We start from the raw sequence: 19,607 nt of genomic DNA, 5'->3' as shown, positions 1-19,607 counted from the left end.
TACCAACAATAAAACAGCAAGATAGATATCGCCAACGAATGATGGCTTTATTAAGAGTAAAGAAAACATTCTGTATCGGCAATAAAACAGCTACATACGTCACCGCAAAGAGCGTACACGAGCGAATTACTGAACATCATATGACCTTAGTAACCGACGACGTATAGATGATAAAAAAAGAAGAAGATAGAAAACAGTGGTTTGTATACATGCGTTAAGTTCTGGGCTAGAATTCTGATATGAAAATGGAATGTGGATATAGTTCTAATGACCCATCAACACAGCGCTGCCTCCGTTGTCAGGCAGTGTTAGTGTGCGAATGCCGCTCTTGTCGAACGAGTACGTGAAATAAGCACGGGTGTATGCGTGGCTGTAGCAACTAGTATGAAGATTGGAAGTGTTAAGACTTATCTCCCACCTTATCTGTGAGAATGATTACAAGTGTGCACTCCATACTGAATTGTTGTTCTTCTCTCGATTGTTTTGTTTTTACAGTGATTAGTCAGTGATTGAGCGATATTCCACTAGCCTCATTTGATTATAATGCATGGGCCGACTGATAATATTCTTGATCCTTGAATACATGGCATGCATACATCAACCTTCTGATGACATTGTCCTCTAGCCTGATCTTATATCAATACATTCGTAATATATATATATATATATATATATATATATATATATATATATATATATATATATATATATATATATATACTGTTTCAGAAGAAGTGTGAGTGATTCAACGGTAACTTTTAAAGCACTCATTTCATAATTAATCAAATTAATCAATAAAAAACATGAGAAACAGCAATAGCCATCATATTGTATACAATTGGCAATTTGGCATAACCTTAAAAATGAAAAATAACTGATAAATATTCCTAAAACACATAGATGATCTGAAGAGACATAGGCAATTTGAGTATTTTGCGGCTTAGGCTAACTTATGGAGACTTAGTTTGAATTTTAAACGTTTATAAACACAGGCTGTGAAATATTCTAAAGAATATATGACATATAAATGAAATCTTGGAGATGACGGCATGCCTACATAAAATACTTTGGAAATTCATTTCGTTGTGAACAGGCTTTCACAGTATCAAGGAATGTTAGTTAGCTTGGTGATGGGATGGGAAACTCTATTAACGTGCCCATATCCACAGAGGTTCAGGCACGCCCACCCCGGACTTAGCCTCTGACTTCGCCAGTGACCAATTCCGGGGCAGGATGGGGGGGGGGGGGGGGGGGGAGTAAGTTTGAGGTGGACAGAATTAGGAAAAAAGCCATTTAGTGAAGTCCAGCGAGAGCGCGGACCGACTAGTAGACACCAAGTGGAGGCCAAGCTGTAATTGGCTGAAGTTCGATTCCTTGGTTAAACCTGTCAAAAACCTACGTCTACATAGAATAACTGCATCCAAACATGTCTGGACTCCAAAAGTAGTTTTGACTGCTCGGCCTAAAAGGTTTTAAGGTGATTTGAGCAATTTAGACGGACTGCCAAAAATAAAAGGTTACAGACTGTTTACAAAAAAATAAACAAAGTTTTTGAAATGGCGGCCTAAAAGTTAAAGTCTGAATAAGTCCATACTCACGAAGGCAAAGGAGGTTGGTAGGAGGTTGTCGTCTAGGGAGTCCCGATGAAGTTGGCGCTGTCAAGTTGCGGGAGGTACTTCCGGTACGGGTCGGACGCTAGTTGTCTGGTGAGTGGACGGTAGTCTGCCTCCGCGACTGTCTTCATGATGCGGTGAATAGTCGGGCTGTCCATCTCTCTCATGAGCAGTCCTTGTTGGTAGCGACCCGTACGGCGAACGGTGATGACAATCGCTTCGTGTCCCTACTGCATCCTGACTTTACGAAACGCGAATTCCCCGTCTTGGCTCGTTGGAAGCTTGGTGGTAAAATACAAATCCATCTGTGGTAGTGATTACAGACCATCGAGATCATCGCTAATAGCTATCGAGTTCGTATCTTACAACCGGTTCCAGTCCAGTGCACATCTTACCGGGGCCAATATAGGAGCCTATTAGCTTCTCTTTTTCTAGCGATTAACGTAATTATATCTTAGTCTTGAACAGAGCTCTGGCAGCTAAGATTACTGATATTTGATTGCTTAAATTTTACCGGACACAAAATTCATTTACACTCCATTTACTCTCCGGTAGTAGATCTGACATGAGCCAATACGATTTTATAGTCACTTGACCTTCCAGTGTGAACAATCATTCTGAATGCATTAAATTATATACGGGTTCATGCCAGCGATGCTTTGCTCAGATCAAATAACGGAGAAATGGCGGAGGTTGAGATTTGGATTAAAGTAAATTGAAATTAAATATGGCATTATCGATAGAATTCGACAAGGAAACATGGCATTGCTCTATTGCGAATCAAGTTAAAATTTAGTTTTTGTTTAACACCTTTAGAGCTCATTGATTTATTAATCATCGGCTATTGAATGTCAAGGATTTGATAATTCTGTCATATAGAGGAAAGCGGCTACATTTGTTCATTAGTAGCAAGGAATATTTTATTTGTATACAGGACAGCACACACATTGCCTTTAATATACCAGTAGTTGACTGGTACACTAGTTGGGACGGGGTGAAATCCAATCTGATCAGAGAATGGGTCCACTGAGGTGATTTCATCAGTTTGTTTATTCCTCAGGCGAGCGCTCTACCTACTGAGCTAGATCACGACCACAGGGTTATACATACCACGGCCTTTGATACACCAGTCGTGGTGCACTGGCTGGAACGAGAAATAGCCTAATAGGCCCACCGACGGGGATCGATCCCAAACCGACCGCGCATCGAGCGAGCGCTGTAAACCTACCACTGGCCTACGTTCCGCCTCTAATGATTCAACACTGCGCTAGGATGTCGTTAAAAAAACATCCCTTTCTCCTACGTTTTTGACAAGAAACACCAGATGATAATAAATATCACAGATCATAGTTTGCCAATACTGTTCAGTTCATGACAAGCTGTATAACGATATTGATCCGTTTCACAGGGAATGGGTTTTTTTTTCACCTTGAGAAACCCTATTACACACCATAGGCCTACTCGTATTCAGAGAAACATCCAGTTTGAGGAAACTCCATAAATAGCTTATTTTGTGAAATGAAAAGCTTTACTATGACAATATGTCATTTCTCACATAATAAATATTCATAGACAAATAATCTCATTTTCCCTTATTGAACCTAAAATAAACCAGCCATAAATACATTATGCGTGTGTGGGAGGGGGGAGGGGTGCACTGTGTGTGTGTGTGTGTCACGATAGACTATGAGTAACTGAATTAGTGCAGTGGCGGAGCAATGAGGCTTTGGGTTCTGAAACTTTTCTTTAAATAAATTCGTTACGGAGGGCGTACATTCGATTTTCATAGTCCAAATAACCCCTCCCCCTATTCTAAGCGAATCTTTTAAATACATATGTTTTCTGGGGCAGGCACGGCGGAGCAGAGGGTGGAGCTGGCGGTCTCTAGCTCACCCCCTAATAATTCTGAATCGAAAATATTATTGGTAGCAAATCTTAAGGCAGGGATGACTTTTACTTGTAGCATGCAGGAAATGTTATGGGGGAGTATACCCTCTAGAAACTTTGCTTTGCGCCCTCGATCTCAGTCAGCTCCCCGCCAACAAAGTCTACTTGCTTCCGCCATGCCTGTGGGGAGCAATCCACCACCCCTTAAAAACTTAGCTCGCCAATATGCCCCCTCCCCCCCCCCCCCCACATTCAAAATGTCCTGCATATGCGTCTTTTTGTACACCGAACTCTGGCTTTGACAATGAATAATGCTAACACACTGTCAGTAACACCCCAAACAACTGAAATAATCAAAATAAATAATCTATGGGTGTGTAATGATTTATTGCATCAAATTCTAAAATCTTCTTTTTAGCCCTTTAGGCTTACGTAACCTGGAAGTTTTTACCAAAACTTTAGTTGAAAAACATGACATGTAGAACAAAAAACCCAAAAGTTAACGCTCTAATAATAATAATAATAAAATAAAAAAATAAGTATCTCCCCAGAAATTTCCTCATGCCCCCGCAACAATAATCTTATGTAAAGAAAAACAACGCTGGTACATATTTGGGAGAGTATGTACTCAATCAGCTATGCTCGTCCCCTTGTACTCTCTATGTCGTGTTCAAACCACCACCTTCTTCTGGGCATACCCTCAGCCATTTCCAAACATATTTTCACTACTGGAGGCAAGAAAAACAGTCATGATTGGTAAAATGTCACACATATAACGATTACCATCACCTTGCAACTGAAACCTCCCTACCAACAATGCCGGCCACAAATTGGGTTGCTTTAACTAACCATTCCCTGCCAACAATGCCAGACCCAAATTGGGTTGCTTTAACTAACCATTCCCTGCCAACAATGCCAGCCACAAATTGGGTTGCTTTAACTAACCATTCCCTGCCAACAATGCCAGACCCAAATTGGGTTGCTTTAACTAACCATTCCCTGCCAACAATGCCGGCCACAAATTGGGTTGCTTTTAACTAACCATTCCCTGCAAACAATGCCAGACCTAAATTGGGTTGCTTTAACTAACCATCAGATTAAAATTTAAACATCTTCACACGATTAATCCTCATTGTAACTTTCTTTTTAAAAATACGACTTGAATGTTGATTTAAAAAAAACAAAATTAAATTAATAGTTGCAATAATGTTTATACTATTTGTATGCAAACTTTGAAATATAAATAGTAAGAGAACAAAAAATAAGTATCACTAAGATTAATAACATGGTAGTATTTGTGGGGGTTTTTCTTTATGAAATCTTACTCAACGCTAAACTACAAAATATATTTAACTAAAGACAAACATGAGTACTGGTGAGGTATATGATACACTAATCAGGTGTTTGATGGAAAAGCACACAAATTACGAACTGATAAGGACGATATTGCCCAGACAAGGATTTACTTTAAAATGCAGTAATGAATGAAAAGTAGGTAGTTATGAGATATGACACTGTCATCCCAAGTTAAATATGCATGCAAGGCTTGATGATCTTATATGAATTGATAAGGAAGATGTGGCCTGGACAAAGATTTTCTTTAATGTGCAGTAACGTGTGAAAAGTAGGTTTTGGTGACCTAGATATTGTACGCAACACAACGCTATCACAAGTTGTACTTGCATAAAAGGTTTGATGATCCTGTATGAATTGATAAGAAAGATATGCCACTGAAACAAAAAGTATGTATGGACAGACAATGCTATACCATAATACGACACATCAAAAATATAAAGTATAAAAATAATGGAACAAAGATGACATAATAATAACCATGTCTAAAACAAATGTTTTATTTATTCAAATGGACGGAACACACCAACAACTCTGTAAACGATTAATAAATACAATTTTAAAAATCAATGTATACAAAAATTAATACAGAAACACACCGATTCAGTATACTGTATATTGATTTTTGTTAACATACGCCAATGCAGAAATAATCACCAAAATGTAGATTTGACTACTGGAATTTGATATATTAAGATCTACTGGTTTGGGGATACTGGTCAACAAATTCAGGAAAATAACTCACATTTGGTTTTTTATTCCATTAAAACAAATTATAACATTTTTACCAGCATATATATAATGCATTATACATTAATCTTAGTAATATAATATTTTGGATATGACATACTTGATTTACAGGCATCTTGTCTCTAAAACATGCATGCAATATCCACAACATTGTATATTTCCTTAAACCACGGACCCTGTCAGTGGACGCATTGGGCTATTTCTCGTTCCAACCAGTGCTCCACAATTGGTGCAACAAAGGCTGTGGTATGTGCTATCCTGTCTGTTGGATGGTGCATATAAAAGATCCCTTGCTGCTAATGGAAAAGAGTAGCCCATGAAGTAGCGACAGCAGGTTTTCTCTCCCAATATCTGTGTGGTCTTTAACCATATGTCTGATGCCATATAACTGTAAATAACAAATGTGTTGAGTGCATCGTTAAATAAAAAAACATTTCCTTTCATTTGATTCATCAGAAATTACTCAAAATGAGGAAATTCATTTACATCATCTCTAATCATTTTGCAATTTGTCTAAATCATATGTCTGATGCCATATAACTGTAAATAAAATGTGTTGAGTGCATCGTTAAATAAAACATTTCCTTCCTTCATTAAACCATGGAGGTGTTACCAACAAGCCAAGTGAGAAAAAGACATAACCAATCATGAATTATTGATCTTTAGAAGTACTTGGAATTTTAAAGGTGATGAATTAATTACTGGAATATTTGAGGTCTGAAATAAATTAATGGAATGTTTGTCAATGGCTACGGATGACTTTGCAATTATCATAATGTACTGGGAATGTCAAAGTTAGTGTTTGAGTTATTGGAATGGATGAGATAAGGCTCGACTTAATGGAATGTTTTTGACAGTTCATGGATTACCTTACTGTTCACAAGAATACCTTAGAATGTTTCTTAAATCTTGTATTATTTGTATTAGTTTAACAGCTGACATTATCTTGTAGTCCCATTCAAAGCATTAAAAAATGGACAACCTCAAATATGAATTAAGTATATTAAGTGGTCGACAAGTTTTGGCATATTTTGTCTTTCTTAGAGAAAAACAAATAGCTAAAGGAAGCAACTCGATGGAATTGTTCTGGATCCTTGGTGATCTATAAATAATTGATTCAGTTTTTCCGTCATGATGTCGGCTGTGAAGATTTGTCTGCTGCTTGTTTCGAGTTCTTTTCTGATTCAAACAGAAGGTCACAGGCCTTCTTGTGCCTTTTCCAGTGATTCACCTGACACTCCCTGAAAAAAAAAAATTGATTTTAACTTAAAAATAGTTAAACAATGATGATAAAAAAAAAAGGCTGTTCATCTAAACTATACAGTTATGTTAATTAATGCTGATGAACATTTGTATTTGAATTTTAAAATCAACTGACAAATTTTATTTTAATTCTGATAAATATTTTCATGTAGTAATTGATATTTTGCTTGAAAATAACAGAATTTTAGCAATTTTTGAAGTTTAATAGATAATATGGCAAAATGTTCTGTTCATCCAGTGCTAGACCCGAATGGGTAACGTAAAAGCACTTCATATTTTTCTATCTTAGAGCAACACTTAATGTGGAACAGGGTGTGGCTCAGCAGTAGATTGCTCCACTAAGGTGCGATGAGTCATAGGATGGATTTCCCTAAGTAGAACTATGAATGTTATATAAAAGATCCTTTGCTGCTATTGAAAAGGAGTAGCCTATTCATTGGTCATAGGTTCTCATTTTGCTATTTAGACCTAGTGTTAAAATGACAAGGAACAATATTTCTATGTTTAAATAACCGGAAGTTGCTTCATATCGAGTTTGGTTAAATGGATTATACTTGTTTACCCAGTGAGTTACCTAACTCAAACAAAATTGTGGAAATTTTCATACTATATTTATATTTAAAATTATGTGTTAAAGGGACAGACTCTAGTTTTTAAACACTAAGGAATATTTTTCACCTAATCTGTATTTTCAACCCGTAAAAATGGACACTCAGTTTTATTGATTAATTTACAAACCTGTAATAAATGTGGATACAACAGAGTGAAACAAGAGTCTGTGACATTGAAATACCCTTAAAAATAGACTAAAACGTGACTCCTTAACCATTAACAACTTCTCAGATGCATGTGAATTTTTAAAAATATGAAAAATGCATTTTGTGGTATTAGAAACACCAAGATGACAGGAAACACCAAGATGACAGGAAACACTTTGGTTGTACGGAAATGGATCATCTAAACAATAAAATATAAGTAATGTTTGATTTCAGCGATCATAAATGGCTATAATAGTGAACAATATGCCTTAGTGTTTAAAAACTAGTGTCTGTCCCCCTTTGAAATAACTTATTTTTCAATAAAACTGTTTTGATGTCCTATACATGAACTGGCCTCAAATACACATTTACGAGTATAACAGTAAAATAAAACAAACACTTAAATCATGTTGTAACTTGTAGTTTTTTGTTGTGTTGTACGTTTGGTCTTTTGTCAAGTGTGATCCATCGTCATTGTCCCATTTTCGCTTTTGCCCTCCCCCCAGGGAAAAAATAATTGAGCAAACTCTTGGTTGGTATCTAAAGACACTATCAAAATAATTAAATTTAAATGAGGGTACGACAGTGTGACACACGGTAATAGATGGTTCAGTGTATTTGGTAGTTGGTTATATATTTAGGACCTTCTATTTATGTCGCCAGAAACGGTGATGCCAATTGCTCAAATACAGGGCATTATCCAGTGTCAGACCGATATCAAAAGAATATAACGGCGACATCTAATCCGTTGTTAATTGATGAACAAAAAAGGTATTATCTTGTATCGGCAGCTGTAACGTATTATCCAAACCGCTACAAGTAATAGGCCAAGCTGAGTCATTGCATATGCGGTTACCATTAAAGTAAATTGTTTTCCTGATTGCTGATAACCACATGTCAGCGAAGTGTTAAATTAGAAAACAATAGGTAAATAAAACAAACACTGAAATTCAAAGCATGGCTGGGGTTTACTTGATTGAGATTAACCTGTCGTCGTGATTGGTGATTTCCAAGTTCTTAGCCTAAAACATATGTGCGAGATTAACTACCACGTGACGTGTCTAACCAATCAAAACACGCATGTCATTAGACTTATTTCCTGTGCCAGAAACTTGAAAGGGAAAGGTAAACAATGCATGCTGTAACTGTGACGATGTAGAGATAGCATGTTACTGCAGTTTGCAGACCTAGCTCAAGTGGATTATTATTATATACTGATTGCGTTGTTGATATTATTCGATGACAATCGTCACAATCAAATTTATTAAACGAAATTTCAGTCGAGAGAAAAAGAAAAAAAGAAAGAAAGAAAAAACAAAAAAACCACGATCGAGCAATAACGAGAGGAGGGGTTTTGTGTTTCTCACTAGCCCGAACTTAAAAACCACTAGCCACTTCTTTTATTATCATTCCGTGACAACGTTATAACAAGTGTATACCTTCGACAATACCATTCATTCTGGCACCTGGAGCATCTCTTACTGGCTGGCTCCCCACACACTGCACACTTGGGAGGATCTGTGAGAAGACCTTCCAAGATATCAAAGTTGTAGGTGTCGACAAATCTGAAACAAAAGAAAACAAACACACTACTACTAAACTATTAACTTTATAAACTTTTAAAGAATATAAAACTATATAAAACATGGTAGTCTTGATCTGCTTTGTTTAATCCAGCATTTGACTCATCAGTTTCGCTTGATGTGCGGTCTGTCTGAGATCGACCCCTGTCAGAAGCCCATAGGGCTATTTCTCGTTACAGCCAGTGCACCACGACTGGTAGATCAAAGGCTGTGGTATGTGCTATCCTGTCTATGGGATGGTGCAGATAAAAGATCCCTTGCTGCTAATCGAAAAGAGTAGCCCATGAAGTGGCGACAGCAGGTTTCCTCCCTCAGTATCTGTGTGGTCCGACGCCATATAACCGTAAATGCATTGAGTGCATCGTTAAATAAAAAAACATTTCCTTTCATTTGACTCATCAGAAATTACTCAAAATGAGGAAATTCATTTACATCATCTCTAATCATTTTGCAATTTGTCTAAATCAGCATGTATTAATAACCCCAAGTCTATCTGGTTCAGACAAAATCCATTGTATGTTGATCACACCATCATGTTATGAAACCATTTTCATCACTGGTTATATATTGAAACAATGAATGAAAATATATGTGATACAACAACTGGAGTGGACAATCTAAATAAATGGTATTAAGTACAACCTCTTAGCTTGTTCTTTAATCATGTCGTCAGTAGGGTTGAACGTTGTCTTCGCTTGATGCTTTGCAAGCTTGCTCCATCGACCATCAAACTGTCTGAGTATGCCATCACGGATTTCTGGAACCTGACAAAATTTTTGTTTTTATCTTATAACCTTTTTTGAAAAAAAAGCATATCTTTGTCTAATAGTTTTATGTTGTGTACCCCTGAATCCTAGTGATAAATATGGGTATTTGTTATGGGGAAATTATACTATATCACGCAGCGCCACTATATTTGGCAGCGGTAGACTCGTTAACTAGCAGAATGAAAGTGGTGTGACATCACTAAGGATTGGCTTAGTGCTGAAACATACACAGTGACGTAACAAAATACTGTCCATCTATATAGAATAGTAGCCATTTAGTTTTCAAAACATGTTTTTCATATATAATTTTGGTTTGCGTCAGTGTAAGGAAAAAAAGAAAACAGTTTTGTCAAAAAGAGATGATGTGTTCTGTGAAATCCAGCGAAAATAAATTATAATTTGGTTAATCTACAAACCTGTAACACACTTAGATCACGTTTTTATCAAATGGAGTGAAAAAGCAGGTTTTATATCGATAAATACCATGGGAATCCCCATGTCCCAATTGCTTGAAATAATTTTGAAAATTAGCATTCTGATGTCACCGGTAGAAGCACAACAATGCCTACATCTCGACAAATTTCACAGACTTGGGGTGCGTTCGTTTCACCTCTCCTGGACATGTTCCAACTGTTCTGTCCTGGTTGTATCCCCTCTCCAGATATCGTAAGACTTAGCAAAATTATTGGTTTTAAGGGTTTGTAACGTTTTGTATTGAGACACTTACTGGTCTGAACTTTATTGTTACTGAAAATGTTCACGAACTGTGAAGAAAAATCTCACAAATGAACAACAACAAATCGGATGTTGATTGCGCGAACCGTGCACGAGAAAACAAACCGAACAAAAATGATAACGTGATATACCAACGTCTGACATTGAAATGGAAATATCCCCTCTAAAAATAGATTGGACCTCGCTTGCTTAACGTTTTTTTTTCGACAACATGTTTTGTGAAAAAATGCAAAAAATGTATTTCGTGGTTTTACAAACATCAGGATTACCAAAAAGCACTTCAGGTGAATGGAAATGTGTATTCTAAATAATAAATGTAAGTAAAGTGCAATTTTATTTGTGAAAAATTGGGTTTAATAGCGAAAAACAATGCCGTAATGGTTAACAAATAAACGTAACTAGGGTGTGTCCCTTTAAGGAGATTGTGGTGTTATTCCATGTTGGTCCTAAAATAGATGGCAATCACAGGACTGTTATTATGTCTTCGTATTCAATAAAATATCACATATTTTAGTGTAATTTGATTGACTAGTTTGTCACGTTTGCCAGGCAATCATGACAATAGTATCAGTACATACAGATATGTGGGAATAATGACCCCTGCCTCCAATTCTTCAACCCGACCCCAGTCCCACCCACACCCACAATGGAAATTTTGATGGAAAATAATGTTATTTGTACCGTTTATGTTTTTAAGAACATCACTGATTACTCCAATGAAGCTGTTTTTAAAACAAATTTGCTCAAACAATTTATGGTGGAATTTTAATGAATTTTTATCTGTGTATGAGGTATTTCAAGCTCTGACTGTTAAAAAGTCGGTGACAGTACATTTTTATTATCTCATATTTACTCACCCAGCATTACTATCTGTGCAAAAATGATAACGGTGTAATGTCAATAAAAATAACTGATGATCTCTAGGTCAAATTAAGCAATTATGAAAATATTTTATATGACTAACAAATTAATACAATTTTTAACTGCTATAAACAAAAATTTACAAAAACATCTAGTTTCATCAAATTGAAATCGCTAAATCACCCAAAACCCCCAGACCCAAGAACCCCAAGTCCTGACTACAATTTAATACACCCACCTGTTCCAGCACCAGATCCTTTTTGAATGGAGGGGGTTCCACCATTGACAGCTGTTCAAGGTATCTCTGCATTTCTGCCAAGATAGGAAGCTGGTCTAGCATCACCTCAGTCAGGTGGGACCGCAGCTAGTTAAGTAAGAGAAATATTACACTGCATCATTACCATCCAAATGGTCCATCATAAACATGTATTCTACAATCGCATGTGCTTAAGCTGTACCGTAAATATTGGACCGAAGTTACAAAGACTGTTTTTGATTTACATGCTTGTAACTACATACAATTACAATGCTTAAGCACCTGTGTTTAAGAAAAATGGTCTTCCCAAATTTGGCCCTTGTTTTCAGTTGTAAAATAAAGTCAAACATGCATAAGCAGCCAACTCTGTTAATTAGCCACCTTCTCTGTACTCCCAGATCGTCTCATATATACTGAACACAAATGATCTTTAAGACAACATTTTTGATAGTTGGTAATTTGTCTGTACCAAAAATATTTGACTGTACTTCGCTTCTAATAATAAATACAACATGTACTTCCATATCAAGTATTAAATTAACTGTCATTTTGACACAACATAATTTATTTCATAATAATAGCTGGTTGAGCTCAAAATTTTGTACATCATCATACCTTCAGTAATGTATTTTTTCTGTGGGAATTCAGATCATATTTCTGCTGGCAGTTCTGTTCCATCAGCAAATGAAATAACGCTATCCAGATCTGAAAAGATTCAAATTCTAACAATTAAACTGTACTGAGTTAATATAAAAATGTTCTTGATATTCTTAACAAAGATAAAGAAAGAAAGAAATGTTTTATTTAACGACGCACTCAACACATTTTATTTACGGTTATATGGCGTCAGACATATGGTTACGGACCACACATATTTTGAGAGGAAACCCGCTGTCGCCACTACATGGGCTACTCTTTCCAATTAGCAGCAAGGGATCTTTTATTTGCGCTTCCTACAGGCAGGATAGCACAAACCATGGCCTTTGTTGAACCAGTTATGGATCACTGGTCGGTGCAAGTGGTTTACACCTACCCATTGAGCCTTGCGGAGCACTCACTCAGGGTTTGGAGTCGGTATCTGGATTAAAAATTCCATACCTCGACTGGGATCCGAACCCTGTACCTACCAGCCTGTAGACCGATGGCCTAACCACAAGGCCACCGAGGCCGGTTAACAAAAATAAATGCTTTGATTTTATATCCAGAAAATTACCAACAAACAAACAAAAGAACATTCAGTTTAAATCTTTCTCTCTCCCCCCCCCCCCCCCCCCCCCCCCCCCCCCCCCCCCCCGTTTGCCTTAAAAATAAAAAACATTTTGGATCCTATTTATTTTTTCTAATGTGCAAGGTGTCCATCAATTCAACTGAATTATTTCAAATGTTGGCTTTTATAAATAAAGGCTTACCAAAGATTCCTAAAATGTTAATAGTAATATTTTCACATTAAATAAAAGCTTTTTTTTCTTTACCTGTCCTTCTATTTTAGTCACTTTGAACCGGTCTTCATTGGAGACTTGTTGCCACTTATTCTCAATATACTTGTAAAGTTGACCTGAAAATAACACGGTCAAATGGAATCTATATTTATGCTTAAATATAGCTAGCAATGAAAATAAAAACTGAAATCTTTTTTTAACATTGATTGTGAAACTGAAGTGTTTTAATTGATCATGGAATAATGTCATATATTTAGTTGAACATATGCTTTTTCTTAAAGGTATAGCACCAACAATGATGGTAATCAACACTAACATTAGAAATAATAAAATAAACAAGTAATATTAAAAATTAAAAATGTAAATTAAAACACTTGTAAATATAAATGCAGAAATAAAGTTGTAGATTAGAAATGCCTTTTGATTTTTAGTACAACTTGAGCCCCCACCTTCTTTTCTGCGAGTCCATGGTGGATTTTGCACCAACTCCACCAATATAATAGGAATGTCGTGAGTGTTCAGGATTCGTGTCATAATACTCAGCGGAAGTCTACAAATAGAAATATATTTAAACCTTTTTTCATTAAATATATATTATTGTTCATATATTTTATGAATAAATATTAAGATGTCATTTAGTCGGGGGGTTTTCTGAATAGTATACTAAAATGAAACTGTTATTAAGACTGTAGTCAATAAAAAATACTTATTATTAGTTCATACTTACACATCAAAATGATCTGTAACATATCTCAACAACGACAAGGCTTTGATGCTGATGTCAAAATCTAATTTCTTGGATAGCCTCTCCAATTCCTAAAAGCAAACATAAATGAGAACATTAATCCATCTCATTTTACTGACATGCATAAAATGTGACTCACGTCGCTGAACCTGTGAGACAGACAAAGGTCAGTTAAAGATAAAACAGAAAGAACTTACTTCCATTGTAGAGGCCGAGGTAGCCGATGTGACCACTTCCTCTGTAATGTCAGCTTCATCATCAGATTCTGCAGTTCTAAACAAATATATATATATATTTTGTTTTTGTTAGTCTTTTAAACTCATTACAACATTAAACATCACAAGAAAATAAAATAATAAACAGAACACCTTTAAATATGTGCAAGAAGCAGATTTATTTAGGAGTGTTTAGAATCCATCAGCCATATTAATAGCTCAAGTTGCATTTTAGTTAGGTAACTTACATCTATATAGTTCTGAAGTGTAAGTTTAAAACAAATGCAAAATTTAACAGATCAGTATTATGCATTTTTGTGTGTATGAGCATATTAGCATCTATTAGTTAAAAAAAAAACTTTAGATCATATATCGGTAAAGCTTTTCTTTTCAAAAATAAGTTTTTTCTTGAAATCGTTAAAGAGGTTTTTTTCTCCACATACGGACATCTAATAATTATTTAAGCCATGGTCATCTACTTTGGCCAAAATTGTTCCATATATTCAACAACATGAAAGAAATTTCCTATTTTACAATCATCTCTTTATTACATGAGATATACTTACTGTGTAACAAGGTACACCAGCTTTCTGTTGCAATAGTCAACAAGATCGAGAATTGCATCATCTGCAGATTCGCAGACTTCACAATGAAACATGACAGTTTCCAACAAGTTAGCCACAGTGGCTTCATGATACAGCTGCAAGAAAACAAAACTGTCAATTTACAATTCTAACATGACAAATGTGTAAAATCTTATGACATCAATAACGGTTTGCAACAGAGTATGGACTAATAAAAGAGAATAAAGATTCTATCACTCAGAATGGCATCATAACATGACCAAAGAACCTAATAAAACTGTAATGCTCAAAAGGTTGATGTCACACAGATGGACTTCTTAAAACTTAATAATTTACTAATTAACCTGCCTATTTTTTCTTTCATATTCTTAGTATACAATGTTAGTGAAAACTAATTTTAATTGTGAGGGGGAGGGTATGCCATCTACTTTTCCTTATAGGCCAACTTCGTTTTATAAGGAAAAGACTGTTAAAATATTATTAAAATTGTTAGGAAAACTAGGCAGTAATCACTTGAATAATTCATGACTCAACTCTTATAATACTAAAAAGAACAAGTATTAGACATGTATGTGAAAACTTACAACCATATACAAAGGAAATGTAGTCTTAGGATTGAATTCCATTTCAAGCAGTTCTGGAAATACTTTTTCTTTCCATACCTCTGTCACCAACAGATCATGAATTAAAACGGGAATCTACAACAAAAGAACAATGATGTTATATCATTATAAAAACAGTCACCTGTTAATATTTAAGACAAACTTCAGTAATACAAATACTGTAAAAACTGTCTAGGTGTTTAACAGATTTAAATATTACTGTGAAAACATTTTAAAATATAGAACTAATCAATTGATATGGTCTATTGTTCAATAAGGCAGTGTTTCTCTTCATCTCAAACAATTAAGTTGTATTAAAAAAACCAACCAATTAACATCATATGGTGTATAAAATAAATATCATTATTAATAAATGACATTTTCAGGCAAAGCATACATGCCTATATTTAACAAAAACAATTTTTTAAACAGCAGATGCAAATAACAGTCAAACCTTTCCCAGACTAATTAAACTCTCTTTAACAAATTCATCTTCGTGTGCTGAAGCACTAATAGCTGCCTGCATGTTCAACTTCTCGATGTGTTCATGTTGCCTCGTCCAGCTTAAAAAAATAAGGTAAAAAAAAGTCATTAGTAAAACTGTTTAATTACAATATTAAGATTACATTGTAATTATGTCCTTGCTTGTAATCAGACCTTAATCCTGCGGCCAAAATGAATGGTTTCTTCGCCAAAAGTCATCTCAAGTCGTTGAGTTATTAGCAGTAGTGAGAAGCAGTAGTCACCTTAATATTTCAGACCAAATCGGATTAGGTCTGAAATCACACAACAGATGTCAAAATCCCTACTTCTTTAGTGTCATAGCTTACTTGGCACCGTGTCACTGTAGGTAGGTTCGTGTTTTTACTTTGGCACGAGAATGTACATGGATGCATGTCGTGCCGTTTGCTGTGACTAGTCAATCGTTGTTAATCCTCAGTCACATTCATTTAAGTAATGTAAAAAAATACTAATTATTTCTTTCATTTTAATATAATGACACACTACTTAATAATATCATGTTTTTAATGAAACAATTGTTTTGTTTAAATTTTATTACCGGAAGTAGTATTTTATATCGAATGTTATGATTAAAACACAATATATATCGTAATTAGAAATGTTTCCAATTGAATGCAGAACATGGCAAAACGTTACAAAATGTATTAATAAATGTTCACTTTGCCTATTTTTATCAAACTTTTTCCATTTCTTCTGACCGGCCTCAGTGGCGTTGTGGTTAGGCCATCGGTCTACAGGCTGGTAGGTACAGGGTTCGGATCCCAGTCGAGGTATGGAATTTTTAATCCAGATACCGACTCCAAACCCTGAGTGAGTGCTCCGCAAGGCTCAATGGGTAGGTGTAAACCACTTGCACCGACCAGTGATCTATAACTGGTTCAACAAAGGCCATGGTTTGTGCTATCCTGCCTGAAGGAAGCGCAAATAAAAGATCCCTTGCTGCTAATCAGAAAGAGTAGCCCATGAAGTGGCAACAGCGAGTTTCCTCTCAAAATCTGTGTGGTCCTTAACCATATGTCTGACGCCATATAACCGTAAATAAAATGTGTTGAGTGCGTCATTAAATAAAACATTTCTTTCTTTTTCCATTTCTTCTGAGAAGGAAGATGTCACTTCTCCTACTTTTTTAATTATAGACTAGGACCTGCTGTAATATTACTGTATGCATTTATTACTGACTTCATCTTAAACCATTACTTCCATGACAAGATCAGGTTAAACAGTTAATATAGTGACACTGACACAGTAACAGGTTAAACCATTAACACAGTGACAGGGTCAGGTTACATTTTAACACTGTGACAGTGGTAGGATCAGGTTAAACCATTACTCTTTCCCAGACAGGGTTACGTTGAACCATTAACATCATATAACTGTTAACACAGTGGTATGGTCAGGTTCAATTATAAGAGGTACTGGTATTGAACACATCCAAGCTCTGTTTCATTTGATGGATGAATAAGTAATTACTAGTATTAGGAATAGGTTGGAATTTCATGATCAATATTGGTTATACTCAGTTTGCACCAAACAATCAACTTTCAATTACATAGTTGGTTAGAATTATATGACAGATTTGAACTATAAGGACTGTGCACCTATTGTAGTGTTCAATAGAGTAGACTCAACAAATTGCTAATTTTATTATTAATAACTATTTAATATAATTTTAAAAAATATGTATCCATTAAACCAAACACCAATCCAAACATATTGACATTAATTCTATCATGAAAACTAGGGGAACAATTACAGTTAACAGTTTCCTACACAATCGATTATGGATATTTATAATTACACTTAAATCAGTCATCACATTGGTAGAGCCAAACCAGACCATTTTTATTGATAATTAATAACTGAAAGATCAGGAGTATTTTTTATATTCTCTGTATAGTAGTTAATTTCATATATACATTGTTTCGATTGAGTTCAAGAAGTCATAATGAGCTGTGCTTCAGTTCTGAGATGGAACAAATGTGAGAACCAACTATCAATTAATGGAAATGCAGTAACATTTTTAACATGCTCACAATTTTATTGTTAAAATTATAAATTTATCCAAATACAAGTGTTTCTATTTCACTAGCAATATTTAGGACAAAATTTCAAATATTAAAACAGTACTGGTCAAGTTACATATGGCAAGATCGTCTTGGTAAAGTAATTGGAATGAAAGGTATGTTTAACTATTTGCATTGCTTACCAACTTAGCGTGCTAATTGCCATGGTAACAAACCTGATATTGCCTACATCTTTGACTGTAAATTTCTCAAGGGCTTCCAAATAAGCTTCCGCTTCCACAGAAAGTAGCACCTGTGATCCGTCATTCAACATGATTGCACGTCTATGAATAAAATCACCTTTAATTCAAAACAATTTTGCTATTTCAGACGAGAACGCACACGCCGGAATAGACTGGTCACTGAACATTTATTTCGATGTTCTTAGTATGGCGAATCAGATGTAAATACCAGTACTTCCTAATAAATGGATGTTTGTAACTTCTACGGATGCTTTAAAGCACCAATATTTGGATAGTTTGTGACCGTCTAGTCAGAGGCGAAGTATTAATTTTGTTGCTCAGTCCTATTCCACTCTCATTAGTTTTCAGGGAATTCTCATGTACGTACCATTAAACATTATTGTGAACTATAATACATCTCACTTCTGTCATTACACAAAATATAAATTAATATAAATATTTTTAGTCCATCCATTTTAGATTTGTCGAAAAATTAAAGACCTATTTAGAAAGCCTGTTTACGGGTATATCCGTAATTAAACATTAATTCACATAGGTAGGCTAGCGCCCTCAATATAGGAGGTGTCTTTTTAAATGTTGCAACTGATAAAGTAATGGAATGGAAAAGAAATCAAAACTATTTAATATTTAATTTTTGTTTGTTTGGAATTTTTTTTCTCCTTTTTTTCTTTTTTTCTTTTAAAGAAAATAATTATTTTATATTTACTGATTTATATTGTAACTTTATTACTAATGTTAGTGAAATTGTTACTTTTTAAAACAATGTTCTTATTTACTTCCTGCTGAACTATATACGACCTGTAGGCGTAACTTTCTTCAGCCATTCAGCAATCGCTATAATTTAGGTCAGACACGCCCGTGGTCTAACTATGGGATACACCACGGGTAAAATCAAACGGACCAACACCAACGCGTGGTACAACTGTCAAGTAGGCCCTGTCACTGCTCCAAATATAATATCTCTGTGCAATATTAATAGCATTTATATTACTGCTTTGTGAGACTTCTATATTTGTGTGGTCCACCTGAAAATATGCATATTCCATTTTGTTGTTGGATTCGTGGATGTGCCATTGATGTTTATTTATGGATTACTAACCGTTTGTTTGTTGTAATAATTTAATAATTCAGTAACTTGGAAAAAGATATATTTTATTGTATTCCAGATATATAAAATCTTTAGTGTTTGTAATCAAATAGTTTATGGTCATGTTATTGTAAGACACACATTATACACATTTTTTTGTAATATGAGGTACATTGTAAACTGATGGCGAGTGTGTTCTGTATTGTGATGGGTTAATTAAATTATTTTTCTGGGATCAAATGAAACATAGGTGTCGGAAGATGGCAGCAGATGCATATTATGCATATTGTGACCCCCCCCCCCCCCCCCAAGTTTTTGTTT

At 35.2% G+C, this 19,607-nt stretch overlaps 1 protein-coding gene across 1 annotated transcript; it reads right to left on the bottom strand.

Annotated features, from left to right (window-relative positions):
• Positions 1-5,922: 5,922 nt before the first annotated feature.
• On the bottom strand, positions 5,923-18,362 carry LOC121367785 (zinc finger MYND domain-containing protein 10-like). Its single transcript, XM_041492153.1, has 13 exons — positions 18,173-18,362; positions 15,866-15,974; positions 15,394-15,507; positions 14,792-14,925; positions 14,208-14,283; positions 13,993-14,081; positions 13,715-13,815; positions 13,299-13,381; positions 12,442-12,531; positions 11,809-11,934; positions 9,850-9,971; positions 9,064-9,189; positions 5,923-6,844 (listed from the first exon to the last, which is right to left on the bottom strand). Exons 1-13 carry the CDS (start codon positions 18,268-18,270, stop codon positions 6,733-6,735), a joined length of 1,380 nt encoding a protein of 459 aa, XP_041348087.1. The 5' UTR covers positions 18,271-18,362; the 3' UTR covers positions 5,923-6,732.
• Positions 18,363-19,607: the final 1,245 nt, after the last annotated feature.

This window comes from Gigantopelta aegis, chromosome 3, assembly GCF_016097555.1.
Source record: "Gigantopelta aegis isolate Gae_Host chromosome 3, Gae_host_genome, whole genome shotgun sequence".
Taxonomy (NCBI): Eukaryota; Metazoa; Mollusca; class Gastropoda; order Neomphalida; family Peltospiridae; genus Gigantopelta; species Gigantopelta aegis.
Note: the sequence above shows the minus strand (reverse complement) of the source record. Positions and strands in the feature narration are given on the sequence as shown.

What these genes read in the sequence shown, in the direction of transcription:
- LOC121367785 (XM_041492153.1), bottom strand. Translation starts at nt 18,270, where the DNA reads ATGTTGAATGACGGATCACAGGTGCTACTTTCTGTGGAAGCGGAAGCT. An exon ending in GTTACAGATCATTTTGATGT is followed by an intron (nt 13,816 to 13,992) that starts GTAAGTATGAAC and finishes TTCTATTTGTAG; the next exon opens with ACTTCCGCTGAGTATTATGA. An exon ending in TGACTAAAATAGAAGGACAG is followed by an intron (nt 12,532 to 13,298) that starts GTAAAGAAAAAA and finishes GAATCTTTTCAG; the next exon opens with ATCTGGATAGCGTTATTTCA.